The sequence below is a fragment of the Kogia breviceps genome, chromosome 9 (assembly GCF_026419965.1).
Source record: "Kogia breviceps isolate mKogBre1 chromosome 9, mKogBre1 haplotype 1, whole genome shotgun sequence".
In the NCBI taxonomy this organism is placed as follows: Eukaryota; Metazoa; Chordata; class Mammalia; order Artiodactyla; family Physeteridae; genus Kogia; species Kogia breviceps.
In genome coordinates this window covers 32,104,571-32,131,551 of record NC_081318.1, presented here as the reverse complement: position 1 = coordinate 32,131,551, position 26,981 = coordinate 32,104,571, and the positions used below count along the sequence as shown (strand labels likewise).

Here is a 26,981-nt window from a genome sequence, read left to right as displayed (position 1 = left end):
ATATAAACTGTTTTCACACTTTTTTGTCCCATGTTCAAATTTTTAGAGCTACTGCTTTGCCTAACCGTATTTGAATATAAATGACTTGTTCAGTCTGAAAAACGGGTTCATGAACTGATTAAACAAGGAACAGCAGCAAATGATATGAGATCACACTGGCAAATGGTTTGAAGGTGACATAGCCCATCTGCTTATTTAGAGGGTCTACTGACTGCCTCCTTCACAGCAAACCCCCCAGGAAGCTGTGCATTAACCCCTTGCTGCCCTGCCCCACCCCCACCACCCAACCCCCTTCACTTCCACCCTGGCTACCTCACCTAAGCATCCTGCCTCTCACTTACGTCTCTGGATGGTAGGCAAAAGCAGTCATTTACACCCAGCTATCACACTTTATGTGGACACTGTTGAAAACACCTCCCATCTGAAGAGGGACTACAGAAATTTTCGACCTCAGTAACCAAGAGTCTGCCTTCCCTGAGGAAGTAATCGCCATGGCAGTTTTCCTTATGAACAACACAAATCATGAAACTTGCCCATTACTGTTTTATTTTTCCCAGCAGGAAGCACAGAACCCCAACTTCTGCTTCAGCTCGGCGGCTCAGCTTCTGTTTTATGTACTGGGCCCCCAAGACAGATTTCATGAGAGGAAAGGGTCTTATAACCACATGGCTTGTGTGCCCCTGTTTTAACTCCTAATCTTGATTTTTACATACTTCTATTTTTCCATCTTGCTGTTTTTATTCTTGTAAGCCACCTCACATCGTCTGTGGAACAATCAGGGGTATAGGGGTAAATAAAACAATCACATTGACCGTAACAGAATATCCATTTTTACACACAGTTCTTAATGTCTTGATAATGTTTTACTTTAGTCCAACAATTCACAAAAACTCCTTTAGCGTGATTCCCACAGCTTCTTTGAGAACATGTCTGGGCTGAGTCACTTGGTGGCAGCTTTTGGAGAAGCTGTCCTGAGACCAGCCATTGGCTGTCTTTCTCTCATCAAAATCTCTCTACAACTAGAATCAGCAGTAGCCACCAATTTGCTGGCCATTCTGCTTACTGAGCAGAAAGCCTTTCCAGCTTTCAGGGATTTTAATCAGCACCAGGGATGTAAGTGCACCCTGATTTTATGTTACATAAAACATACCTGCTTTACAGTGAATGCCCACCCACCCCTTAGATCAGTGGTTCTAAAACTTGAGCACTAATCAATCACCTGAAGGGCTTGTGAGACCAGAGAATATACCTTGTTCCACCCCCAAAGTTTCTGAGTCAGTTGGTCTATAGGGCAGAGCTAAATATTTGCATGTCTTTTTTATATAAGCTTCAGGTGTACAACATTATAATTCAACATCTGTCTACATTACAGTGTGATCACCACCACAAATCTAGTTGTTACCCACCAACATATAGCTGACCCGCATAATCAGTGCCTAGTATCTCTCCTTTGCTACACTTACCGCAAACATGACTTGTTAATCATGGTTACTCTCCTTTCCTAGACAACAAATTCCTTGAGTACAGGAACTGGCTAGTTTACACTCTTTCCAGTGTCCAGCACAAGGCATGATAGAATACACTCAATAAATATTTGTTGGATGAATGTTGAATGACTAGCACTAAAAAACCTACTGGGAGAACTGGAGTTAATGCTTGAATCAAGTATGATTCACATGGGGCATAAACATAATATCCTTATTTAAAAAAAAAAAAAAAAAAAAGGTTTATACCCTGACACTGAAATTGCTTTATTTTTATTTATTTTTTTTTTGCCGCTCCGGGGCATGTGGGATCTTCCCGGACCGGGGCACAAACCCGTGTCCCCTGCATCGGCAGGCAGGCTCTCAAACACTCTTGTGACAGCAACCAGTTATTTCTAAAGCAATTTCAGGGCTTCCCTGGTGGCGCAGTGGTTGAGAGTCCGCCTGCCGATGCAGGGGACACGGGTTTGTGCCCCGGTCCGGGAAGATCCCACATGCCGCGGAGCAGCTGGGCCCGTGAGCCATGGCCGCTGGGCCTGCGCGTCCGGAGCCTGTGCTCCGCAACGGGAGAGGCCACAACAGTGAGAGGCCCGTGTACCGCAAAAAAAAAAAAAAGAAAAAAAAAAAAAAGAAAATAATGCCCTGTTATGCTGGAAGAGTTTTTTTTATTCACAATCTCTTCTCCATCTATTCAAGTCCCTTTAATACTCAACAGCATTTCAGCTACATTTAGAGCCATAACCTAGAATTCAGAGTTTTACAGAACCCATACTTTAATAAATATCAATTGTAATTGCTTCCTCAGATAACTTCTCTCCCTTTTTCTGTCAATATACTTCCAAAAGTGGTTAACATAATGTCCCTTAGACACTGCATTTATCATATCCTTTCCTACCTCAGAGCCTACAGTTAATCTCAATAGGCAACTGTTTGACATTTAAACTTATTAAGAGGTTAACATATTAACAATTCCCATTAAGGGTTTCTGATGTCCTTCCATTAATTGTCCGACTTACCATTCTTTCAAACCAAACTCCCATCATATTACCACTCCCCGAACAGGCACAAAATACATGGATCTAACCAAGCAGAGATGATGGAAGGTTTCTTCTGAACTCCACCAGTGAGGTCTCACTATTTTGTCAAGACACTACAGAAGGAAGCCCAATGCACTTTTCAGAATGTCTATGAAAGATTTACCCCCAGGCACTTATGGAGAGAGACACATTAATAGAAAATCATTGTCAACTCTAATTTTTAGGGATTATTTAGAGGTTTATTTAAAATAAATCTAAAACTATTAGATTCTGTTGACTTAGCCTTTGTGAAAGGAAATCTAAACTTTATAACAAGGACAATGATACATCTGTATTTTAATATATTAGTTATTAAGAATATTACAGTCTTCACTGGTAGTGAACCTATCAATACTTGGCTGCATAATCCATCCTCATGAATTCCCTGCAACTTCTATTAATTGGAAAAAAAAAATCAAAGGATTATATAACTCAAGGAAATCAGTACAAAAGCCTTTCATGGAAATCAAACGAAATTCCTATTTAAAGGCTCAATTTACCTCCTGCTGTTTTTTTCAGGTGCAAACGAAAAAAGAAAAACAAGTTGATCAAATAGAGAAAAAAATATCAAAAAATGAAATGTAACTACAAGAGAGATTTAACAATGACTGAAACGTGGGAAGATGATCGGGATAGAATTAGCAGTTTCTTAGCTACTGCATCCTTGTCTGTTTCAGAAATCTCCATTGCCTTTAAATGTGGGTCATGCAGCATTCACACATGCTCCAGAAGGTTCTCATCCAGAAGATGAGAATATCCTTATTACAGAACTTTTCTGTACTTGGAGTGATAATTAGTGAGAAGAAGAAAACATTTCAAAAAAAAAATCAGTGATGCTCTTCTATATTTTCATAATTGCCATTCAATAAGACCTTAGAAGTCTTGCCGGATTTACTTCTGTTTATAATTACCGGCAGTCAATTGGGAGGGAACAGCACTTGATTAAACAGAAGACTTTCCAACAACAATTTCTGTGTAGTGTCAATTTCTGTGCAGCTTTTGATATTTACAATTGACTACAGGTGTGTGGGAAATATTCTGGGAATTCACAGCATTTAACGTAAGATAAAGATTCCATGAATGACAACTTCCAGCTCTAGGAAAATGACTAGTGTCATTAATGTTTCCTTTGAAGCAGAGGCATGATGAGAGCCAAGGTCAGGAGTCAGAGAGAAGATGGCTTATTGATTCTCAGAGGCTGTTTCTCTATTCCTAAAGTGGGCAACTATAACTGATCAAGCGATTTCATACAGATGACAGGAGATAATGTATGTGAAGTGCCCAGCACATAATAAAAACTCAACAATGTTAAGTCCCATTCCATCCCCACGTCCTGCTCCAAATTCTGCCTGCTGGAAACTGCAGCAAACCTCAGGATTCCTTGGAAGCATGAGGCAAATGGAATTGACCCTTTTCTTGATTTCAGTTTGCCTACTGCCTAGACCACAATGGGGTGAAGGAAGGAGGCTGTAGAAAAGAAATTGTTATAGTTTGAAAGGATTTTTTTTTGAATTTATTTTTATAGTGGAGTATAGCTGATTTACAATGCTGTGTTTCTTTCTGATGTACATCCCCTTGATTCACTTAGAGAGAGAGAGACATCTATATATTCTTTTTCAGACTCTTACCAGTCTTATATTATCTTCCGGTGATTACATTGTGTTGAGTCGAGTTCTATGTGATATACAGTAGTTCCTTATCGATCACCTATTTTCTCTATGGAAGGGTATGCCTGCTAATTTCCACCTCCTGGTTTGTGCCTCACCCCCTCCTTTCCCCTTTGGTAGCCATAAGTTTGTTTTCTAAATCTGTGATTGTTTGTTTTGTAAGTTAGTTCATTTGTATCCATTTTTAGATTCCACTTTTAAGTGATATCACATGATAGTTTGAAAGGATTGAACCACCTCCCTCCTCTTCACTTTTAGATGGCCAGGAACAAAGGTGGCTGTAAACAGAATGATTCATGCCAAGTTTAAAGCAATGCCACCAAAAATCAAAGATTTAACATAAAAAAGAGTATGCTGCCTAAATATGAAGATGTGGGAAACAGACTGACAAGCTGTAGGATAAGTATTTATAATGGTTCATAGGTCTGTTATCCCACCATTTCTATACACTTAAAACTTCACTTTTAAAAATAATTAACAGTACGTATTATTCTATTCCCAAAACACTTCAGAAATTTCCAAAATTGCTAAGCCCTCTTTTGGAGGGGGGATAATTTTACTTTAGAAAACGTTGTCTGGACAATACCTGACAAGTCATTTCTCTCCACTCAGGACCCATACAGCCACCACAGGAGCCCCCAGAAATGATGCTGACTCTACCTCTTTTCAGCCTGTGGTCTGATCATTCAAAATATCCATCTGATTTCCTACCACTGCTTATTTTCCTGCCTGCCTTAGGGGCTGCAAGGATAAATTAGTAGCCTAGATTAGCTTTAGTTTCCATCTGGCCAATTCTGACTTGAGGAGTGAGAGTTCTACCCTAAGAAATAAGAAGCAATGCCCACTTTATTAGATAGGAAGCAGGTGACCAAAGTCTGTCCTATAACTTTCAAAGTGTGAGGAGGAGGAGAAAGTGCAGGGGAAAATATTTTCTACCAACACAGATTGAGATTCAAATGCAAATACTTTTTTCAAGCACCTATTATGTGCCAGATCCTTTGCTAGGTGCTGTAGCATATTACCTTGTTTTAATCCTTAGAATTCAGACAAACCTATGACTTTGCATTAAGGCGAAAGAGATGTGCTACTAAAGCACCCATCCAACCCCATTTACCTAGGGATTTAAAGTCTTCCTTAAAGGCAGAAGAGCTGCAATACCCAGACACCAGCACACAGATGGTCCTTTCCTTCTAACTTGGTGAGAATCAACCTATGTTGTGCATAAAAATTACTACTCTGGTTTGTATATACAAAACTATGTCTCATGTACTTTACTGGTAAGTTAAGAGCTTCCCAAGGGCTTACTATCTGCATTATTTTAACCATTAAAACCTAATGCCCATAGGAGATGCAACTCCACTTTAATACAGGTAAGGTACCTAGTGCAGTGCCTGACACCAAGAGAAGACTCTGTCCACGATCTGTTTTCCATGGAAGAATGTCATGAGAAGGGGTCGGGGCTGCTGGAGAGCTTGTCGGCTTTAGCATTTATTTTTGTAAGGGGTAATTATGTGAGCATAAGCCCTGTAATGGTCCACTTAAAATAGGCCAACATAGATGTCCTGGAGCAGAACAAATTCCGGCCGCGTTGAAATGTATTTTACATTCTTGCCAGGTCATCTTTAGCACTATGTGAAGCAATCTCCTGCTACTTTTCCCAACCCTCTGTGAAAAGAGCTGAAAAGGAATTTGATTTTATAACAGATAAGATTACTGTAAATTTCTAAAAACCTAAGTTATGAAAGAAGAGGCCTTTTAACCAAAAAATTCATTTAATTTAAAAATCTAAGCTGAACTGAGGAGAACTGGATTGGGGGAAAAAAATACAACGGAGATAGAATTTTGCCTTTCAAAAAATTTCAAGGGGAGGATTTACCTTATCAATCTTACCTTAGGTGCACAAGACCTTAAGTAAAAACCATATAATCAGCTCATCTTAACCATTTGAAGAAAAACACTGTTCATTGCTAAGTGACAAAAGTGATGAGGAAGCACATTTTCCATGCCCTCTTCAAGGGCAATAGTTGGAAGCGTCTGAGATATTCACATTTCTAAGACAACCATTGTGACATTCTACCTCTTTACTATGGCTCTGCTACAAACTTTTGTCTGCTCAGCAGTTAGGGTGTTCTTTGTAATTTTTCCCTTGAAAGTGGTGATGAGCTGAAAATATTTACATTTAATAAATTAAACTTCTGATACAAAAACTAGAATACACTATAATTTTTCATTTTCTTAAAAGATGACTTTAACAGCACATCAAATCACTGGGATTCTCCAGCTTACAACACATCAACAGCTGACCACCTGATGTAGGATGAAATCCAGGCTTTCCACAGCCTTCGCCCTCCAGCATGGTCTGGCCCCAGCCACCATCTGCATCTGATCTTGTGCCACTCTTGCTTGCTCTCTGAGTTCCTGCAGTTCCTATCAAGTATCAAGCTCCTTCCTCTCCAAGGGCCTTTGAATGTGCCACTCCCTTTGCCCGAACACCCTTCTTCCAACTGGGCTCAGGATATCCCTCCTTGAAGTCTCAGGGAGTGTCACTTCCACAGGGAAGTCTTTTCTGACCCAATATAGGCCACTCTTAATCTCGTAACATTCTTTCCTTTTCTTTCATAATCGTAATTTGTACTTAGATATTGTGTTTATTGGTTTAATGTCGATCTCTCCCACTAGACTCTAAGAGCCATGAGAAAGAAAGCATACCCCTTGGTCATGACCCTCGAAGCCCAGGACATGTCTGAAGACAATAAACATCTGCTGAAGAAATGGATGCTGGATCCCCTCACCTTTCCCCACCCTGTCCAACTACATTTGAAATATGGGATATAGCCTTTCCTTTCTTATTTGTTCAACAACAATTTATATTTTGACTCAGAAAACTGAAAAGCAGAACCTGAAACCTCTTTTCTTCCCAAAGTAACCACAACCAAAGAGAAGGAGGGTAGAACTTTGGGTACTGCTTTAGACCCTTGTTTCTTCTTATAATCAAGATAGAATTAGTCATATATGTGGCAAAGGAAATTCCCACAAGAACCCATGACTTGTAGCTTAGCCACTGAGGGTTAAGATGAGATGGCTGAAATATTATCAGAATGCCTCAAAGGCACACCCTTTATTTTCAGATCACAGGGAACTAATTCTAAAGTAATGGTTAATTGAACTGACAGTCCCACAAATTATGATAATCTTCAAAGTGTACAAAAGTACCTTCCTGGTTTCATACCATTTGTAACCCTGAACCTCTCCTGTACCCAGTGTGGATCAAATGGTACATCACTGAGCTGGGAAACCTTCATCTTTAGTTTGTTCTCACAGATATCCTGCTGATTTATTAATAATCAGGAAGAAAATGTTACTTGAGTGACGTCAGTTGCATATTAAATGGTAGTGATAAACGCTTTGCTTTCATGGCATCATTACCTTCATTTTTTTACCATATGATTCCATTTATATATTTTTTTATTGAAGTGCCATTGCTGCACAATATTCTATAAGTATGATACAGTGATTCACAATTTTTAAAGGTTATACTCCATTTATAGTTATTACAAAATATTGACTATATCCCGTTATATTGTACAATATATCCTTGTAGCTTATTTTATACCTAATAATTTGTACCTCTTTATCCCCTACCCCTAATATTAAAAAGAAAGCAGTATTTTGCCTGATATTCTTCTATTTTTTTCCTTCACTAATAGCAAATGTTCAACAGGGAAAATAAAGTCTCTCTGAAAAATCAAAATTGATATTTCCTGTTTGCCCTACTAGACCAAATACAATGCTATTTAAAAATCATCAGCTATTATATATTATGGAAAACTCATTTGCTTGCAGAAAAAAACACAACGTCTGGTCAACTCTCTTCCTTTTTCTAGACATAGAACAAAGGCTAAAGTTATCTCAGCAGACGGGGAAGAAAACAATTTGTTTCGCGAATTCAGCTCTGCTCAGCAAATTCACTCGTTAATTAAAATAAACAGCACAAAAAAGGGTACGTTTCGGTCAATCATCTGTCTGCAATCATAGGAGAATTTTGAAATACAAAAGGCTGCGTGTTTTACTTAGCTGAAACCAGAATGTTATTCTTTTATCATTATTTAGCAGACAAGTCATATGAGGAAAACCCTCACAATACTCTGTAGTATACTTGCAGCTGCTTTCAAAATGAGTGGAAACATTATTCTATTTAATGCTTTCATTTTATTTAAAAAGACTGACTTTGTTCTATGTAAAGTTTCCAGCACTGAGCCATACAGGTTTTTTAATTTAAAAAATAAAACATTTAAGTTCTGCCTAAGAAACTATAATGCAATTTTAAATATGTGGCGTGTTTTGAAAGAGTCATGAAATTTGTTAAAATGGCATTTTCAGATTAACTTTTAGCTTTGAGAAAAATATTTCACAGGAAAATCACTGTATCATAAAATACATTTGAATCATTAAAGTTCTATTTATTTCAGCAAATATTGTTTTGAAAGTGGCATTTCCTTAACCAGTATTACTTTATAGCAGTGTTTCCCAAATGGGGTTGATCTGGAGACCTTTTTGGCTGTCACAGCTAGGGAGGTGCTGCTGGCATCTAGTGAGCACACAGAGGCCAGGGAGGCTATAAAGTGTCCTGCAGTGCAGAAGACAGCCCCCTCCCTGCAACAACAGCAGCAACAAACACCTGGCCCCAAGTGTCAATCGTGCTGAGGGCGAAAAACCCTGCTTTAAAACAAAACTGTTAAAAAAAATTTTTTTTTAATTGAGTTTTGAACCCAATGGAAAGTTCAGGTTTTCAAAAAGGAAGATATTCTAGGCAAAATACATACTGAGTCACCGCCTGAGAAAGTATAACTTAGGCCCAAATGACACTACTCAGAACAATTAATTTTAAATATATAAAGTCAAGATACAAGAATTTTCTAAATGGGAACAATCTTGGCATTGTAATAAAGCTCCAATGACATTCAGTTCAAACTATCTGTGCCTGGTACAAAGTAGGCACTTAACAAATATTTACTGAGGGAAGGAGAAAGAAGGATCTTCTTGTGCCATATCCCAGGACACTGTATACGGTAACATTACACCAAGATAATGGGTTGTATTAGGTTGTTAGGGGTCCTCTAAGCTTCTCCCTTCCGCCACAGCACTAGCATGTAGCCAGCCAGCGGGTGACATTTCCCGGTTTCCTATGCAGCTAGGTGCGTCCACAAAAGTTCTCACCAATGCACATGTGTGCGCTGCTTACAGGGAGTTGCTTCTCCTTCATTTCCTCCCTTGCCCCGACCCTTCTCCATAGGTTGGGATGTGGAGGTGGCATTGACCAAGTTTCAACCATACAGAAGACGCTAATTCCCTAAGGAGAGCAATAAGCCACCTGGGTAGCTGAACGACCACTTGGCACAGAGCTGCCCCTCCAGCAGAGAGCAATCGTCTCCAGAATGGTATGTGAGAAATGAACTACTTATTTAATCTATTATACTCTGGGTCTCTTTGTTGCAGCTGCTTGCACAAGTCAATTCTAAAATCTGATATCCTCTACGATACAAGGGCTACAAATGCTTTCTATCTGAGGAAATGTTAAACTGGCTAACTTCTTAAAGTTTCGGTGCGAGTAAGACTTGAAAATCCGGATTATATGGTCACTCTATACAGTGACTACTGGTTAGGATGAAGAACTGCCATGTCTGTTAATAGTGTTAATTCTCATTTATCTAATCCAAATTGAAAAAGAAGGCAAATCTGGAGCTACCTGCCCAAGGAATTCATTGTTTCAATGATATAATATTTACATAAACTCATGCTAGTAATAGCAGGCTAGACCCTGTAAAATTGGAGGCTAAAACAATTTTAATTCTTAAAATTTTATAATTACAGCATTTTCATCTTCCTGCCTTTGTCTCCCCTTTAAGTAAGATGCTGGTAAAAATACTAGTAGCAAGAGGGAAAAGGGAGTGAGGGCCAGAGGATTCTACAAACTAAACACTGAGCACTGAAATAATGATTTCTGGATTAAGTTGTACATTCATATCTTGAACATTCAATTCAATTTGATTCAAAAGGCTCTGTGTCTATCTTGGTTTTCAGAAAATATAGCTGCTTCTTGTTGCACACATTCTTTATTAAACTCCAAAGTATTTTCTAGATTTTATTTGATATAGAATATATTCATTCAACAATTTATTCCTACTTTATGTGAATGAGAGGAAAATCATTGAAAAACAAAATATTTCTTATGCGATGAAATTAAAACATATTACATTTAAGCAGCTTCATGCAATTCAGATTTTCCATTAATATTGCTCTTTTTAAAATATAATTTCCCCCAATAAAATTAACATCTTGAATATTATATCTGTTATAAAGTCATAAACTTACTGAGAAATATTTTTACCTTAAAATCTGAAAACAGTAAAAGTACCAAAATATATTGTAATTTCCTAACGCCCTTCCCCCAAAATCATATTTATGGATTGTCCTGACAAGTCTATGGCCATTAATTCAATAATCTATGCGACTTTTCATGGTAACCTGACAAACAAGAGAATCAGGATAACACGATTAAAAAAGTAAAATAGCTTGGTCTGAAATACCTTTTTAAAGTTTCTAAAATTCTAAAGAATTTGAATGCCTCACAACAGAAATCATTTCTAAATTTTAATAAAATTCAGGCCACAAATTAGACATCTTGTATCTCAAAAAAAAAAAAAAATCACAATTTACATATTAAATTCAAAAATCTTTACTATACTGAGAAAGTACTTTTGACTTTTTCTTCAAACAAAATGTATTTCTCCCAACTGAATACTGTTTACTAATTTAGATTTTGACTTTTAATTTAGGAATAAGTTTATCTTATAATATGAAGTAAAAATAAAAGTTTCACTTTCTCTCTCCTCCCCAATTTCTTTCTGGGGCACTAGCCAGTCACTAAATTATATTCTACTGTTAAAGGAAAAGGTAACTAAAGGACACATCTGGACCCAAGTAAATATTTCACTAGTTTCACCAGTTCCAACTAATGCCCCCAAGGGAATAGTCAATCAGTAAATCATCCCAGTGAATCTACCACAGCTACGACAGGTATATGAAAATGACATTATTACCTACTCCTAAAAATGCAATGATCTAAACAAATCAATCACAATTCTCAATTTTTATTTATTTATTTAATTTTTGCCTTACGCGGGCCTCTCACAGTTGTGGCCTCTCCCGTTGCGGAGCACAGGCTCCGGACGCGCAGGCTCAGCGGCCATGGCTCACCGGCCCAGCCGCTGCGCGGCATGTGGGATTTTCCCGGACCGGGGCACGAATCCGTGTCCCCTGCATCGGCAGGCGGACTCTCAACCACTGCGCCACCAGGGAAGCCCACAATTCTCAATTTTAAAAATGGACGAAAGGCTTTAAGAATCTCCAAACATGCCAAGTTCTGGCATGGGCTTCCTTATTGTTTGTTTGATTTCAGTCTATAAAGAAAAGAGACTGGTAACAGCCAGCGGTCCTCCACAGGGTCAGTACCCTAGATGTCTTGGAAATAAGCAAGAACAATTCGTTTTCACAGTGATCGGCTCTTAGGGGGCAGGGCTAGGGGGTTGCTACACATTCAGGAACTGTCCCAAGTCCCCAGAATGTTCCAATGTCCCTCTGCTCATTCTGTTCATTAGAACCTTCAGTATGACTGCCTGAGCCTAAAGAGTAACTTCTTTTCACACATACAGAAGTTGTTTTGGGCTTCCCTGGTGGCGCAGTGGCTGAGAGTCCGCCTGCCGATGCAGGGGACACGGGTTCGTGCCCCGGTCCGGGAAGATCCCACATGCCGCGCAGCGGCTGGGCCCGTGAGCCATGGCCGCTGAGCCTGCAGGTCCGGAGCCTGTGCTCCGCAACGGGAGAGGCCACAACAGTGAGAGGCCCGCGTACCGCAAAAAAACAAAACAAAAAAACAAGTTGTTTTAATGAACACTAAATTTTTCAGCCATTCAACTGTCATGTAAATGTCTGCTTTTGTTGGGAACTTTACCAAGTGTCATTCACCATTTCAGAAAAATCACCTCACCAATAGTAAATCTGCTCCCTGAATCCAAGTCAATGACATGGCCTGTGCGGATCAGGATTCTTTTTCAACGACTGCACTCATGTCAATGTTATGAGGATAGGTGGGAACAGCCATCTATTTTATCATGTCTTCCACTATAGTCATGCCTGAGCAGTTATATGTTGAAACACCTTATATTTTATTATAAATTACTCTCCTGTTACTTTTTATCACAATTAGGGCAATGTACTGATTATTTTTAACACAGCCTACTTACATATGCAACTTTCCATACATTTCATTTCAGCATAGTAAAAGGGTAATACAAAGTATTTTATGAAAATGAAAAACTAGGTCTGATAGATATGCAAATCCTGACCTAGAATATCACCTAAGGCTCCTTGCAGCTCCAACATGCTTTGATTCTATGAAAAACTTTCAGTTCAGCAAGCCCTGATCATTAGCAAGCCTTTACCTCTGCTCAAGTTTGAAAGGATCCCAATTAAGTAAAAATGAGAAATACATGTGGTTGCTAAGGTGATACATAAAAACACAGACTCTGCTAAATGCTCCAACATTTGTGTGAACAGAGGGAAATGCCATGGTGCACATGCCTTTTACAGGTGAATAGAGAGGGACAGAGAAATACGTAAGGGAGAACTGAAGCCCTCACATCTCTTTGGTCTCAAGAAGCTACACTACTGGCCTCACAGGTGACTGTTGCCTTGTTCTCTCCTTGGGCTGAGGGTCACAGATCTGAGTGATGCACTGCCTTAGCCTGTCTCCCCCAAAGTTCATTCAAGAAAATATACACTGGCAAACAGTGCAAATGTCCCAAAAGTAGAACAGAAAGAATACCTCTCACATCAAACTGTGCACAAGTCTACTTAGCAATCCTTATCCTTCAAAAAGCAACACCCTCAATTCATCACTGGCATGGAGGTGGTATAATCACACTCCACTTTTTCTGAGGCCATCATTCTCTGTCATCAGATTGAAGAATATTATCCCCACTACACCAATTTCCAGGTTGTGAAAATGTACTTAACTCATTATTTCAGGAACTGTTGCCCCTTGCCCCACTGCATTCTCACCATGTCCACCATCTCCATTATGTCTGACCGTCCACTGTTATCTCTTTCCCCACCATATCAGCACCCATGGGGGCAACCTTGTTTTTACTGATACATTCCACAGAGCTTCACTTGTTAAAATAAACTCCCTAAGACAAAGTTTGAGGAAATATTCCCTGGTGAAAAAAATAAATCCATACTTCCTGTGTAATAAATATATCCCTCTCAGTCAAATGACCAAGAGTCAGGAAACACCTGATTACATACAAAGTATTAAATATAAAAGAGAAAAATGAAACCTTAAGTTTGGCTCACATACCAAAACAAGCGCAATCTTGGGAGTGACCGGTTAAGCTTTCTTGATGTAGAATTTTCTAACATAATTTTTAAAGAAACAAAACTTTACTGAGGTATTCTAATATACTGGAAGATAATTCTTTGCAAATTATGGAAAGTTAAAAATTACTGTAAGATCAGATGAAAAAAGTAATAAAAATATTCGAAGATACACATGTACATATAAACATTTAGTTTTTAACTCAAGAGTCTCTGAAAATAAGAAATCACAATTTATACAGGAAGGAAAAAACCTCTATTATCAGCAATTTCTTTTATAAATGATTCTCTTAGTTTTTCCTCACTGGCCTCACATATGATTAGGATACCAAGCTACCAATTTTCTGAGAACTTATGTCTTTAACCAAATACATATGGGAAACATAAAAGAATTTCAGAAGCAATACAGCTTAATTCTCAAGTTCCTCAAATTGAACGGTTTAGAATCATTCCCCCTACTTTCAGTGACCATCTGACCTCAGTGTGTGTTTGGGCTTATCAAGGTTATGGGTTGGGGTATTTGGGGTAAGGGGCACATTTTAACCTGCTGTAACATTTTAAATCTATATGACTCAAAAACTAAGAAGCAGCAGCTTTGCCACTGGCCATTTGAGAAAAGAAAAGGATATACAAATGGGACTCTGCCCTAGAAGGTTCTTACCCGCAGGGCCTCGATGACGAGGTCTCTGGCCTCCAGCTCCCCCTCCATCACGCTGAGGAGCATCCGAAGCTCTGACTTACTAAGGTTGTCCACATCAAAGTCTTTTTTCTGTAACACAAATTTTAAAAAGTGAAAAAACTTCCTAAAGGTATGCAATGGACCATTTTTATCCCAGTGGCTCAGCAAACCCGAGGGGCCCCGTTTGGCAGCAATCCACGGTCTGACCTTCTAGGAGGAGAGGTAAAAACCACAGTGCCAATATCCCAAATCTCTCCACTAAGGAGATCTATTTTCCCAGCCTTCCTACCCACCTGGCTTCAGGTTCTCTTCAAATTATACTGTGCAATACAAATTTAAAGTCCCTGGAGTTTGTACCGAAACAGGCCCAGTGTGTGTTGGGGAGAGGTTGCGAGGGTAGCAAAGAGAGCACGAATGTATTGCTCGAAGGGCCCCAACATAAAGGCTCCTGTGAGGTTATTATAAATTCCAGGACTTCCAATAATAACGGGTCATGTTTATAGAACACTCTGCAGCAGAGGCCACCAGCTAGCAGCCTACAGCCAAATCTGGCCCACAGATGTGTGTTACTTGGGCCACAAAGTGTTTTGTTTTATTCAGTCAGTGCTAAGAAAAGCTAAAGATGTCACCCAAAGATCCAGATCGCTGGCTTCCCCTCAAAACTCAGATGACCAGGTAACCTCAGATTCACATTCCCACAGGGTAATAATCCATAGAGCCAAGTAGCAGCTGCCCCTTTAGAAGAAGCATGCTCTGCGCTACCCCCAACCAAACACACACACACGCACATGTAGTGTGCTTGTAAGAGGCCTGGCCTGTCACCCACATGTAGTCATCTGGGCCTGTGGTCAGGCGAGTCTGGTTGCCAACTCTCGTCTCCAGCTCTACCCTCTTTCCTCACAACAACTTTTACAAGCAGGTCTCCTGATAGCCATCTTATAGATGAAGCTGAGAGATGACGGGTTAGCGTGCTCACAGCCGGGCCTGGGTGAGTCCACAGCCCCAGCTTCCTCTACAGCACACAGCCCACTTCTCCCTTCCGTGGAGACTCACTGGACAAACCCAGTCACCATCAGAGGGAGGGGAGCACACGTTCATCCCCAAACGTCTCAGGACACCCGACCTCAGAAGCCAGTCTTCAGGATGTTTCCGAACATGCCTTCGCATCTGCCTAGCACCCAGTGGTTTCCAAAGAACCCTCAAAGAAACAAATCTAACCTGTAAGATAGATATCATCCCCTCTATTTTTCGGATTAGGAAACCACAACTCAGGAGTCGGATAATGCACGCAGGTCACACAACCAGGAAATGGCAAAACTGCAACCAAGTACTGTGATTTGTCTGCACACTTTGTCAGCATGATGCCAACATTCTAGAGATGAAAACAGTGCTATTCTATCAATGATCCAATGAGAACTAGTTTAGCACCTATGTATCTGACACCGTACTATCATTGTGATGACAGAGAAGTAAACATAGCAAAGCCTATAAGCGATTCCAGGGACTTCCAAACAGGTATGGCCAGAACTGGTCACTTCTCAGTTTCCAAAGAACCTTCTGTAAGAAGATGATGGTATAAAGGGGGAAGAAACCAGAGCTAACTGGCTCTCTGAAGAAAGATTTTAAAAGGATCTTCGTCTTAAAACTGTTTCTTTTTGCCCATACATTCAACAGAGCAGTTATTTGTAAAGGCAGGGGCTAAGGATGGAAAAAAAGAAAAAAACCTATAGCAAGCCTACAGGATGGATAGTTCTGGGAGACCCTTGTTTGGAAGGTTAACTTATGGATGTTCTGTGAATAGTAAAGTCCAGTATACTAGGGCTTAAATTCTGCTCCCATTCATACTTGTTTCACGTAAGTCTTATAACCCAGTTCTTTTCAAATTCAGGCGTAAGAATCACCTGGAGATTAACAATCTGTTAACACAGATTGCTGGGCTCCCTCCTTGAAGTTTGATTCTGAGTGGGGCTGTGAATTTGCCTTTCTGTGTGCTCCTGCTGCTGTTGGTGGTTCTGGTCCAAAGACAATACTTGGAGAAGCATTCTGTAACTTATCTGAGTCTGTTTTCTCATCTATATAAAAGAAATCCCAACATCTATCCCACAAAGTTCTTGTGAGGATTAAACGAGAACTTATCAATGACATGCACCATGTTCACAGCAGCACTATTCACGATAGCCAAGACATGGAAACAACCTAAATGTCCATCAACAGATGAATGGATAAAGATGTGGTATATATATATATATACAATGGAATGCTACTCAGCCATAAAAAAGAATGAAATAATGCCATTTGCAGCAACATGGATGCAACTAGAGATCATCATACTAAGTGAGGTAAGTCAGAAAGAGAAAGACAATATGATATCACTTATATGTAGAATCTAAAATATGACACAGGGCTTTGCTGGTGGCGCAGTGGTTAAGAATGCACCTGCCAATGCAGGGGACACGGGTTCGAGCCCTGGTCCGGGAGGATCCCACATGCCATGGAGCAACCAGGCCAGTGCGCCACAACTACTGAGCCTGTGCTCTAGAGCCCACGAGCCACAACAACTGAAGCCCACGTGCCTAGAGCCTGTGCTTCGCAACAAAAGAAGCCACTGAAATGAGAAGCCCGTGCACCGCAGTGAAGGGTGGCCCCCACTCGTCGCAACTAGAGAGAGCCCGCGCACAGCAACGAAGACCCAACGCAGCCAAAATAAATAAATAAAAAATAAAATATGATACAAATGAACCTATCTACAAAACAGAAACAGACTCACGGACACAGAGAACAGACTTGAGGTTGCCAAGGGCAAGGGGGTTGGGGGAGGGATGGAGTGGGATTTGGGATTAGCAGATGTGAGCTATTATATATAGAATGAATAAACAAGGTCCTACTGTATATGTATAGCTCAGAGAACTATATTCAGTATCTTATGAAAAACCATAATGGAAAAGAACACAACAAAAGAATTATATACATATATATGTACATATATATGTATGTATAATTGAATCACTTTGCTGTATAGCAGAAATTAACATAACACTGTAAATCAACTATAATTCGATTAAAAAAAAAGAACATGTCAATGAAGCACTAAATAAAGGCAGGTGACTGTTATTATTAAAGCTGAGAGCACCCAGATGTCTTACGTAGTGAGGAGGGCTATTGGCTATGAGCCTATTTCTTTGAAAATCTATCAGCCCAAGTCCAATAAACTCAGTTTATTGACTATGATGAAAGACTCTTTTATCCTGGTTTTTCCCACTGAGATGGGAGAGTTAGCTGCAATTCTTAAGTGCATTAGATGGTAACATTTTATTAATGCTGCTGCTGGTGGTTCTAAAGATTTTAATTAATTGTACATTTTATTGTTCTTGTTTCCCTGAAGCTTCATAAGCAAAGCACTCCATTTTAAAAACTAATAAATTATGAAAGACATTGCCAAGATTCTGATTCACATTAGAGTCAGGAGAGCTTGCCCTGGTTCTATCATCATCAACATCACAACATGTGACCTGAAACCAACACTTCTATTTTTTAATATATCACCGTCAATAAAAAGGAAAATTCATTAAAGAAACACTGTTACAAGGATTCTTACTAAACCATAAATTATGTTACAGAGAATGTTAAAAACAATCTGTCTCCCATCAAAATATATTAAGTGATGCATTATTTTAAACATAGAGTGCATCTGTCTGCCTGCTTCTCTCTCCCCTACATCTCACCCCCACTTCCTCACTAAAGACACTTCTAATCCTGGCCTTCATTCAGAAAAATATTATAAGAATATTTTCAAAGGGTCATTCTCCAATACTTGACGTTTTCATCCCCTATTCTGGCAAAACAGGATAAAAGAAAGTACATGAATTATGGTACAGGTCTTAGGACTCTGAGTATTTTACATATAAATTCAAAACATTTTGGTATTTTAAGAAAAATAAAGAAGCTCAGAAGCAAAAATCCCATTAAAAAAACTCTATTATTGTTTCATATTAAGTGTCATTTATTTGAACTGACGCACTTATAGTACAGAAGTACTTAGATATAAAAAAGCAGTTATTAAAGTTTCTTGGTTTAAGAGCAAAATAATTATTCTAACTTGTATAATTTTTAAACCACTTTGAGGTAAAATTGACATAAAAATGCTGTACATATTTAATGTATACAATCTGATGAGTTTGAAGATAAGTATATACCCAGGAAAGCTTCACCACAATCTATGCCATAAACAAATCCATCACCTACAAAAGTTTCCTCTAATCCTCTAATTTTTTGTGATAAATCATGTAATATTTTAAAAGACTAACTTGATAACCTAATTTTCAAAAGAAGAGACAGACTGGATAGATCTAAATGCCACACTCACATAAAAAATTAGGATCTCCATAAAGGCACCTAAGCAAACATGATACCCATGCCCCCCCACCCCCCAAAAAAACAAAGCAGACATGTTCAGAGACTAAGCTTTATTACTACTGCAACAGCTTTTCCTAATTAACAGAGAAAAATACAAATCTCATTTTTTAGTGATGGCAAGGCACTCAGAAAGTAAAGGGAAAAAAGGGAACTCAGCTCCACAGGCCACTCCCCTGCCTGTCATGTTTGATGTCTGCCAGGAAAAGTACTCTAGGAAAAGCACTTCTTAACACCTATTTTTAAAAGTCTGGCAGAGGCAGCTTAAACGAATCCAGAGTCTGGTCATCAGATAGAAAGACTTCTTTGGGGCATATATACATGAAAGAGGAGACACAACCTCAAACTCTTCCTGTTCAACACAGCAGTCTGCAACAGCTCTGAATTATGTGGGGCAGGTGTGGGGATGGCATTCTTCTGGATATTCTCCCATAGGCTCGGAGAGAGGGAGGGAAAAGGGAGGAAGATGACAAAATAGAACCTGGCTGAACTGTCATCTTCAATTGCCAGAACTGAACATAGGCCAATACCAAGTTTCCTCCACTATCGCTCTCCCCCCACTCTTCCTGAAAGAAACAAATCTAAAATACTTGGTTTATGTAGGGAATTCAACAGTCACAGCCAGAAAGCGCCAGAAGACCCTTACCTGTACCCTTTAGGAATTAATGGGGTGAGCACATTGATGGGTGCCATAAAACTCTTTAGGAGTTATTATGAGTCACAGTGGCGGAAGTGTCCCTCAGATCTTTGCCCAAACACATCAGCTATGGTGAAAATCTAGTGACCAGACACAAAGCCAAACATGTTCTCTGGCTTCTCCCACAGACACCAAGAGCTTCTCCTCCAGTTTCAAATCTAGTGGGTTGTGCCTACATGTGATCAATGAATTTACAAGGGAGGGAGGAGGGGTACCTGAGAAAGCAGATGGACTGAAAGAACCTTATTTCATCTCTTTGGATCTCAGGTTTCTCAGCGGTAAAAAGAGAATGTTATACTAAGTGATCTTTAAAATCTCTTCAGGACACCAAATGTCCTGATTTCACATACCATCAGAGTAACTGGATTACTGGACTGAGGAAATTTAGGTCATTCATTGAAGCCTTTGAGAAATATTTGAAGAAAATTGATTTTGCCTCTTTACTCAGAACTAACAGAAATGTATTTTCCTCCCAGTTTAATAGTGGGTACTAATAATTAATAATGCATTTAGAACTTTCTGTGTAAGCAAGATTTATGCTTTGGGAATGAATTTAAAAGGCTGTAAGGAAGGGAAAAGCAATGAAATTCATCTTGAGATTAAGGAGAAAAAGCAAAATTTGAACACTATCATTAACATGAAAAAATTAAATAGAACACCTATAGTATTTTTAAAATGTGAATTTGGCCAGTTTTAAGGATTTTCACGATGAAAAGTATGTGTTTCCGTGGTCTAAAACTATTTCAAATCTCTGCAGTTATGTCTTGCTTTGAGATTATTCCTCCTGATTTCTCTCTACAGGGAGGTAAGAGTTTTCCTGACCGGGGCTGCATACCTCTAATTTCGTTCTTCCTAATCCTCCTTTCTCCTCTAATTCATCTGAATCCCATTTTCTTCAGGACACAGCTCGAATCCCACTTCCTTATGTCTTTCCAGACACATAAATCTCTCATTTTCTCAATTCAGTCTTAGAGTCGGTTCTATTCGTTTATTTACAATTAATCATGTCCTGCCTTGGGTATTTCCTCACTATATTAAACTTACTTATCCATATTTACTCTATTTTCTCACCTCTACTAGAAGGTCAGGACAGCAAGAGTATTACATCTTTACATGATTTTACCTAACATTTATGCCTCCCGCTTTTGGTGTGAAAATGCCTCTTTCACTCAGTATAACAACACAAACCATGTAAATGATGTGTAAATGGATATACTAGTCTTACTAAGATACAATGTTATGGCCCATTCTAGGGGCAACTAAGTAACTGATCAATCATTTTCATTCATTTTTCAAAAACCATTTATGGTAACCTAAAGTAGGGCAACTTGGCATGTGCCTTTAAAGCCACATGCTGAGAACTTGGGCCATGCACCTCAAATCAACCATGCCACCCGGGGTCTGTCATGCAAGACAAGCAACTCAGTGTATTAGAAGGAAGCAAAACCAACAAATAAACAGACTGTCAGGAAGGAAACCTGGTAATAGATGTAATTAATTTCAAGTTCGAGAAAATGGGAATGAAAAGCACAAACGTGGCTCAGATGGGGCAGCAGCCTCTGGTAATTAAGTGCAGCTACCTCCCTTTTCCTCCTTTTAGATCTCCTCTCAGCCTCCATTTTTACTTTGGAAAAAAAAAGGACCACATCTCAGAGAAAGCAAATGTCTATTTCCATCATAACTCAGTTTTTCAATGTTAACAACACCCCTATGTGGGACATGGATCATTTTCACGTGTGAGCTGGCACCCAGATCCAGTAATTATCCTTTAAGGAGCTTAGAATGCATTGAAGACTATCACTTCAATTATCTGCAGGTGGCAAAGGTCAGCACACCGATTTTCAAGTGAAGAGCTGAGACATGAGCGACTAAATGATCTTCTTACGTTTACAAGGCCCTTCTGTAGAAGAACTCAGGCCTTTGGCATTACCTTGTTGCCTTTCCAATGAAATATAAAAATGTCAAAACCAAATCATTTGCAAACAAGTGTCCATTCCACATAACAATGTTGGATCTGCTGCACTTACCATAACATTTTAAATCCATGTTCAACCTATTTGGTTATTTACTAACAATTTATTCCAAGACAGCAATTTATTATTTCTTAAACCAGGATTTCTACATGGATGGCACCACACTGTGCACAGCATTAATATGATCTCATTATTTTGTGCAAATTGTTTTAACGAATTACAGTAAAATTTTTAAAATCCTCTGCGTTCAACATCATGATTATCATCTCTCTTGTAACTGTTCTCCATTTCTTTACCTAATCATCAAAGACAAGTTTCCTTTTCCATGTTATATTAGTCCTGCAAAGGAGCTCCAACAGAGAAGAACACAATCAAGCGCATTCAAATAAAGCCTCCTTCTAAAGCAACAGTCAGACGGTGCTTAGGTGGTAAAGTATGCAGGGGCAGAAGGGAGAGAAACTGTCCATCCTTCCTGGGCACCTTCAAAGCTGAAATCTAGTCCCACATTTCTAGACATGTGCAGACTATTGCAAACCTCCTTCCTGCCCAATCTTTCCTTCTACTTCCTTTTCCTGTTTCCAAACTTCCCTGTATCTCCCTCTTGATCCCCTCTCAACCATCCCCTCCTCCACACCCCAGTGGGTGATTTGGCCTTGACTCTATTATTAGATGAATTCGGGATGGGAGGGGTGCAATTTCCATCCCTCCACCTCTGCATCCCCAGCCTCAACCATTGTTTTGAAGAAGGAAAATTTAAAGGGAAAACTAACCATGTTGGAAATTAAGTTAAAATTTAAAAGAAAGAAAATCTGTGAAGTATCTGAAATATCATTGAGAAAAACAGCTTAGAAGGGGACAACATAAAAATGAAAACCCAAAACCATAAGAATCAGGGTCACTGTTCTCAAACAAGAAGAGCCCTCTAACATCTATCATGTTAATTACTACAAACTGCAGGACAAGTTTCATCACAATCCAGTAACACATGAAGTAAAATTTCTAGTTAGCCAATCAACATTAAGAATTATGACACAGCCTCTTGGTGAGTGTTCATTTTCTTCATTCAATAAATATTGGTGGAACATCTACAATGTGCCTGGAACTGTGCTAAGAAACTTTAGCTTTTACAAATGAAACCCACACTGCTCTTCTTGAAAGATGAGGCTACTCTCTCCCAGCCAGGGCCTTGCTGTGCATATAATCAACAGCAGATATTTGTAAATGGCTAAGTACTAAGTCTGTGAATCATTTTCTCACCTCATAAAGTTATGTGAAACACAAGAGGATAAAACCAAATGGCAGTCTAGCCTAGGCATGTATTCAATCATAGAAGAGGACAAATATTTTTCTCTAAACAAAATTGCTCCTGTGGTAAATATAAGTGATAGCAACAACAATAATAAAGTCCAAAAAACAGATGCAAACAGAAATATATAACCTATTTAAGAAAAAACAAAGTAAGAAGAATCATGATAAACTCAGTTATATTCTGATCTTCAGGGAATATTTTTGTCTATTTCTTCAACCTTTAAGCAGTTTTTCTAAAGCACATACTTGAGACTGAAACTTCTGTGCTCATCTTTGCCCCAGGCCCCCTCTCTAAGAACCCTAGAAACCCGCCACACTTGTACACAGATACCTGCAGTCTCCCTGCCCAAGTCCTCCATCCTTCTGTGGAATGTTTCCAGATCTTTCCACTAGGAATCCTGCCTGTGACTCTTCTTCTCCAGATTCCTAACGCAAATTTTTTGTGCCTCTCATGACACCATGGTCTTTGGTTCCTTGGTGCATGGGACGTTCTAGCACTGAAATGTTTTACTTTAGGACAGCAAAGATGGTACAATGTCTCCACTTCAGTATGTATCTGGTAATGTGTGTTAAATCTACAATATTTCTTACCTAAATTATACTGTGAAACTTTCAATACTCTATAGCTGCCACATAACTGTAATTTAATTTTTTAAAGAAAGCTTAGCGGGCTTCCCTGGTGGCGCAGTGGTTGAGAGTCCGCCTGCCGATGCAGGGGACACGGGTTCGTGCCCCAGTCCGGGAGGATCCCACATGCCGTGGAGCGGCGGGGCCCGTGAGCCATGGCCACTGAGCCTGCGCGCCGCAACGGGAGAGTCCACAACAGTGAGAGGCCCGCGTACCACAAAAAAAAAAAAAAAAGCTTAGCAAAATTGGCCTAAAAGTTTCTTTTTATCAAATTTACGTTCAGTACTGTCACCTGGAAACACAATTGTCAAGGTGCCAGATGCTAATTTGTTTAACATCACTATTGTGCATTTTTAACAAAATAATTGTCCAAGTTTTTTCTTGTCACTATCACCATGACAACAAAATTTATATCTACTTTTTGTATATTAGTTGCTCCAGAAAAGCCCAGAATGACAAGAATGTTGGTCAGCTTCCCAAACATAGTTCTAAAAAGATCTACATTTTCCTTTCACTCTTCAATTCTTTGGTGACAATAAAAAGCTGGAAGATTTCTGTTTTCCATAGTGCCTATCCATTAGGAGTTATTTTCAGAGTAGAAATAGCAATATAGTCTAAGAGTCATCACATTTGGCTAAGGCGCTGAAAATAACCCAGGTCTCCGGCATGGTTCACAGCAAAGACTATTAATATGACCCTATTGAATAATGTAGCTGTTACTTTAGCCTTATACTTGGGATGCTTTCAGGATTTAAGCAGCTAAGAACAAGGACCACAAACTAAATTTAAAACACTCCACTGAAAATCATATTAAGCTGAAAACTATAAATTAAACTTGTCTCTAAGCAACAATCTAAATAGTCAAAACTTAGTGAAAACATTCACTTTCGAAAACAGCCTACTGCTTTGGGTTTCCATTGACTCATTACTGCCAAATATACATATAAAATGCATAGTAAGTAAACCAACTCGAAATGAAATAAATTTCTAAAATTCAAAAAAGAATTATCCACTAAAAAATTAAGTCCTCAGCTGCCATAAACTCAAAATGCATCAACATGCCTTTAAATTTTAATCATTAGATAAGAGGCAGTTATAATGACAAATATTCTTCAACCTAGCTTTTCTTTAAATTAAAAAATCAGTCTATAGGTCAAGTGGCTGATATAGGCGGACCGTACTTTATTAAATGAAAAGTTAAATGTCCAGTTTACTGCATAAGAAGCCATCATTAAAATTTCACTAAAATACCAAACATTTTTTAAATACTAGATTAAGAATTCTTATTGCATCTCCTCAGAACCCTATAGGATTGTATGGAAATAACAAAGGAGTTTCATTTTCACAGTTTTTTCATGGCTATTCAAATCAACCAGGGTGAAATGATCAAACTTCTACCTATAAGCAGTTAAAAATCAGGCTCCTGAACATTTTAAACAACAGAAAGGGAACATTGAACTTGTGAACACAAAAATCTGCCTAGTGTCTAAGGCTCTGTTTATAATCTAACCAAATAAAACTATAGGTCAGCTACAGAGCGTAACTCAGCTGTTTTTGTTTGGTTTAATTGTCAGGTGATTAAAATACTGAGGGTAATAGAAAAACCCATTTTAAGTCAATTAAGCAAACAAATTCAACCTTCCTGGGAAACAAGAAACACACCCCTCTTTCTCTTTTCTCTCACTCCCCTCCCCTTACCATCTCTTGGGGATGAAGGTACCCAATCACTTCAACTTCTCGGAGAGGTCTGTTGTCTTAATAGCTAGCTTCTTTATTTTACTTCACCCAGGGGAACTGATTTCCTGCATCACAAGTAGGCAGGTTTCTTACGAAATCTTAAGATCACATTTTCTACGTAAAGAATGAAAAATCTATTTTCCTAAAAGTTTCAAATCAAAACTTGCCAGTTTCACAAGTGGAAATCAGCAGCCCTCCGCCTCCGTGTTTCCTTCTCTCCCTGTTTCTCTCTTTCCTTCCCAGGCTCAACTCCTCTCATGCGCAAGCAGCTTTCCTCCACATCTCTCCTCTACCTCTCCAGAAAGCCCTACCTCCAAACGGAAGGGGAGGAAGTTCAAGCAGCCCTGGCTATTCACACCTGGCCCTGCCCTCAGCTGCTCCTTCACCGACTCTGATCAGGTCATGGGTGGGAAAAACGGAGGGGCGTCCACGCTCTGCTCACACCATCCTACCCGGAATCTCCTGGGGAAGCAGCAGAATCGCGCCAAGGGTGGGAGGCGCTCCCAGAGCTGCCTGTCTTTGCAGATTCTTGCAGCTCCTACCAAGCTTCTTCCCAAACCCCAAAAACATTTCCACGCAGGAAGTGTGGGACCAGCCTTCCCCTAAGGTACAGGCTGGAAACCAACCGTTGAGCCTCTGTGCACGGGGAGATTCTGGGGGTGAAAGTAGGGACCAGCGATGGATGGAAGCTCATTTGGCTTCTAGACCCCAGAGAAGAAACACACTGTGTTGATACCAGGTGTTGAACCTCCACCTCGCCCGGGCAGCGTCTCGGGAAGAACGAGGACACCTCCCCCGCTCCAACCCCAATCACCAAGTGATGGGGTAGCAGGCAGCTGGGACCCAAATTGCCGGTGCTCAGCGGCAGCAGCGCCTACAGCTGGGCATGGGGCCTCTCCCAAGGGGTCTCAGGCACACGAATGAATACACACACACGCACACACACAATGGGCATCCCCACACCTGTTCGGCGGCAACCCGCCTCCCCCTCGCTGCTCTCCGGGTCCGCTGAGAGGTGCCAGGCACCCCCGAGACACGCGCCCACAGCCACGCGCGCAGCGAGAGGCCAACAATGGGGGGGTGTCCAGTTCGCTGGTAAACACACCCCAGCCCTCACCCCTGGCCAAACCCGACCGAAGCGGAGGGAGTGGGTACAGAGGCCACACGCAGGGAGCCCCGAGAACCGGGCGGACGGGGGCTGCTTCCCGCGAGGCTCGAAAGGACAGGCGGGATCCCCAACCCAGGCGGCCGCCTCGCCCCGGCCTCGGGGGATGAGGCACCCCGAGGAGGGGGCACCCCGAGGAGAGCGCACTCGGAAGAGCCCGGGCTGGCAGAGCGCCCCGGAGGCTCCCACCCCGGAACCCCGCGCCCACCCTGGGACCTCGGTTACCGCCGCCTCCGCCGGGGCCCTCGCCGCCTCCTCTGCGGCGCGGGAGAAGTCGGGCTCGCAGCTCGCGCTGTCCGTCGCCATCTTCCTGCTCTAGCGGATCCGAATGCGAGCTCGGAGCGGTAGCTCCGGGTTCAGCCCTCCCGGCGGCGGGCGGTGCTTAACCCGCGGCGGTCCCGGGACGCGGGCGCTCGCAGCCGGGCCGCAGCCGCCGCCGCCGCCGCCGCCACGCTCCCTCCGCCCCCTCGCCGCCGCCCCCGCCGCCTTAACCCGCTGCGCGCCGGTGCGCCACCCGCTGCCGCCTGGTCCCTGCCCGGGGCTGCCAGCCATCAGCCGGCTCCTTGAGGTGAGAGAACTGGGCACGTGCCCAGGCCGGGTTAAGGCCCGGAGCGCAGAGGGCAGAATCGAGGCGAAGGAAAGAAGGCGCCCAAGAGCTGATTCGCCTGACACGGCCCCACCGAGCCGGCGGGGCAACGACGGACCGATTAAATGTCCGGCCTC

General features: G+C 40.7%; 1 protein-coding gene across 2 annotated transcripts in view; it reads right to left on the bottom strand.

Annotated features, from left to right (window-relative positions):
• The window catches only part of CTTNBP2 (cortactin binding protein 2), a 160,731-nt gene extending 134,042 nt beyond the window's left edge, over positions 1-26,689 (bottom strand). For both annotated transcript variants that reach the window (XR_010842128.1, XM_059074372.2), the window contains exons 1-2: positions 26,484-26,689; positions 14,324-14,431 (exon numbers count right to left, since the gene is read on the bottom strand). Coding sequence is in view for 1 of the 2 variants with exons in the window: in XM_059074372.2 (XP_058930355.1) it covers positions 14,324-14,431; positions 26,484-26,564 (189 nt within the window). In the remaining variant the exon portion in view is untranslated. The remainder of the gene's footprint in view (positions 1-14,323; positions 14,432-26,483) is intronic.
• Positions 26,690-26,981: the final 292 nt, after the last annotated feature.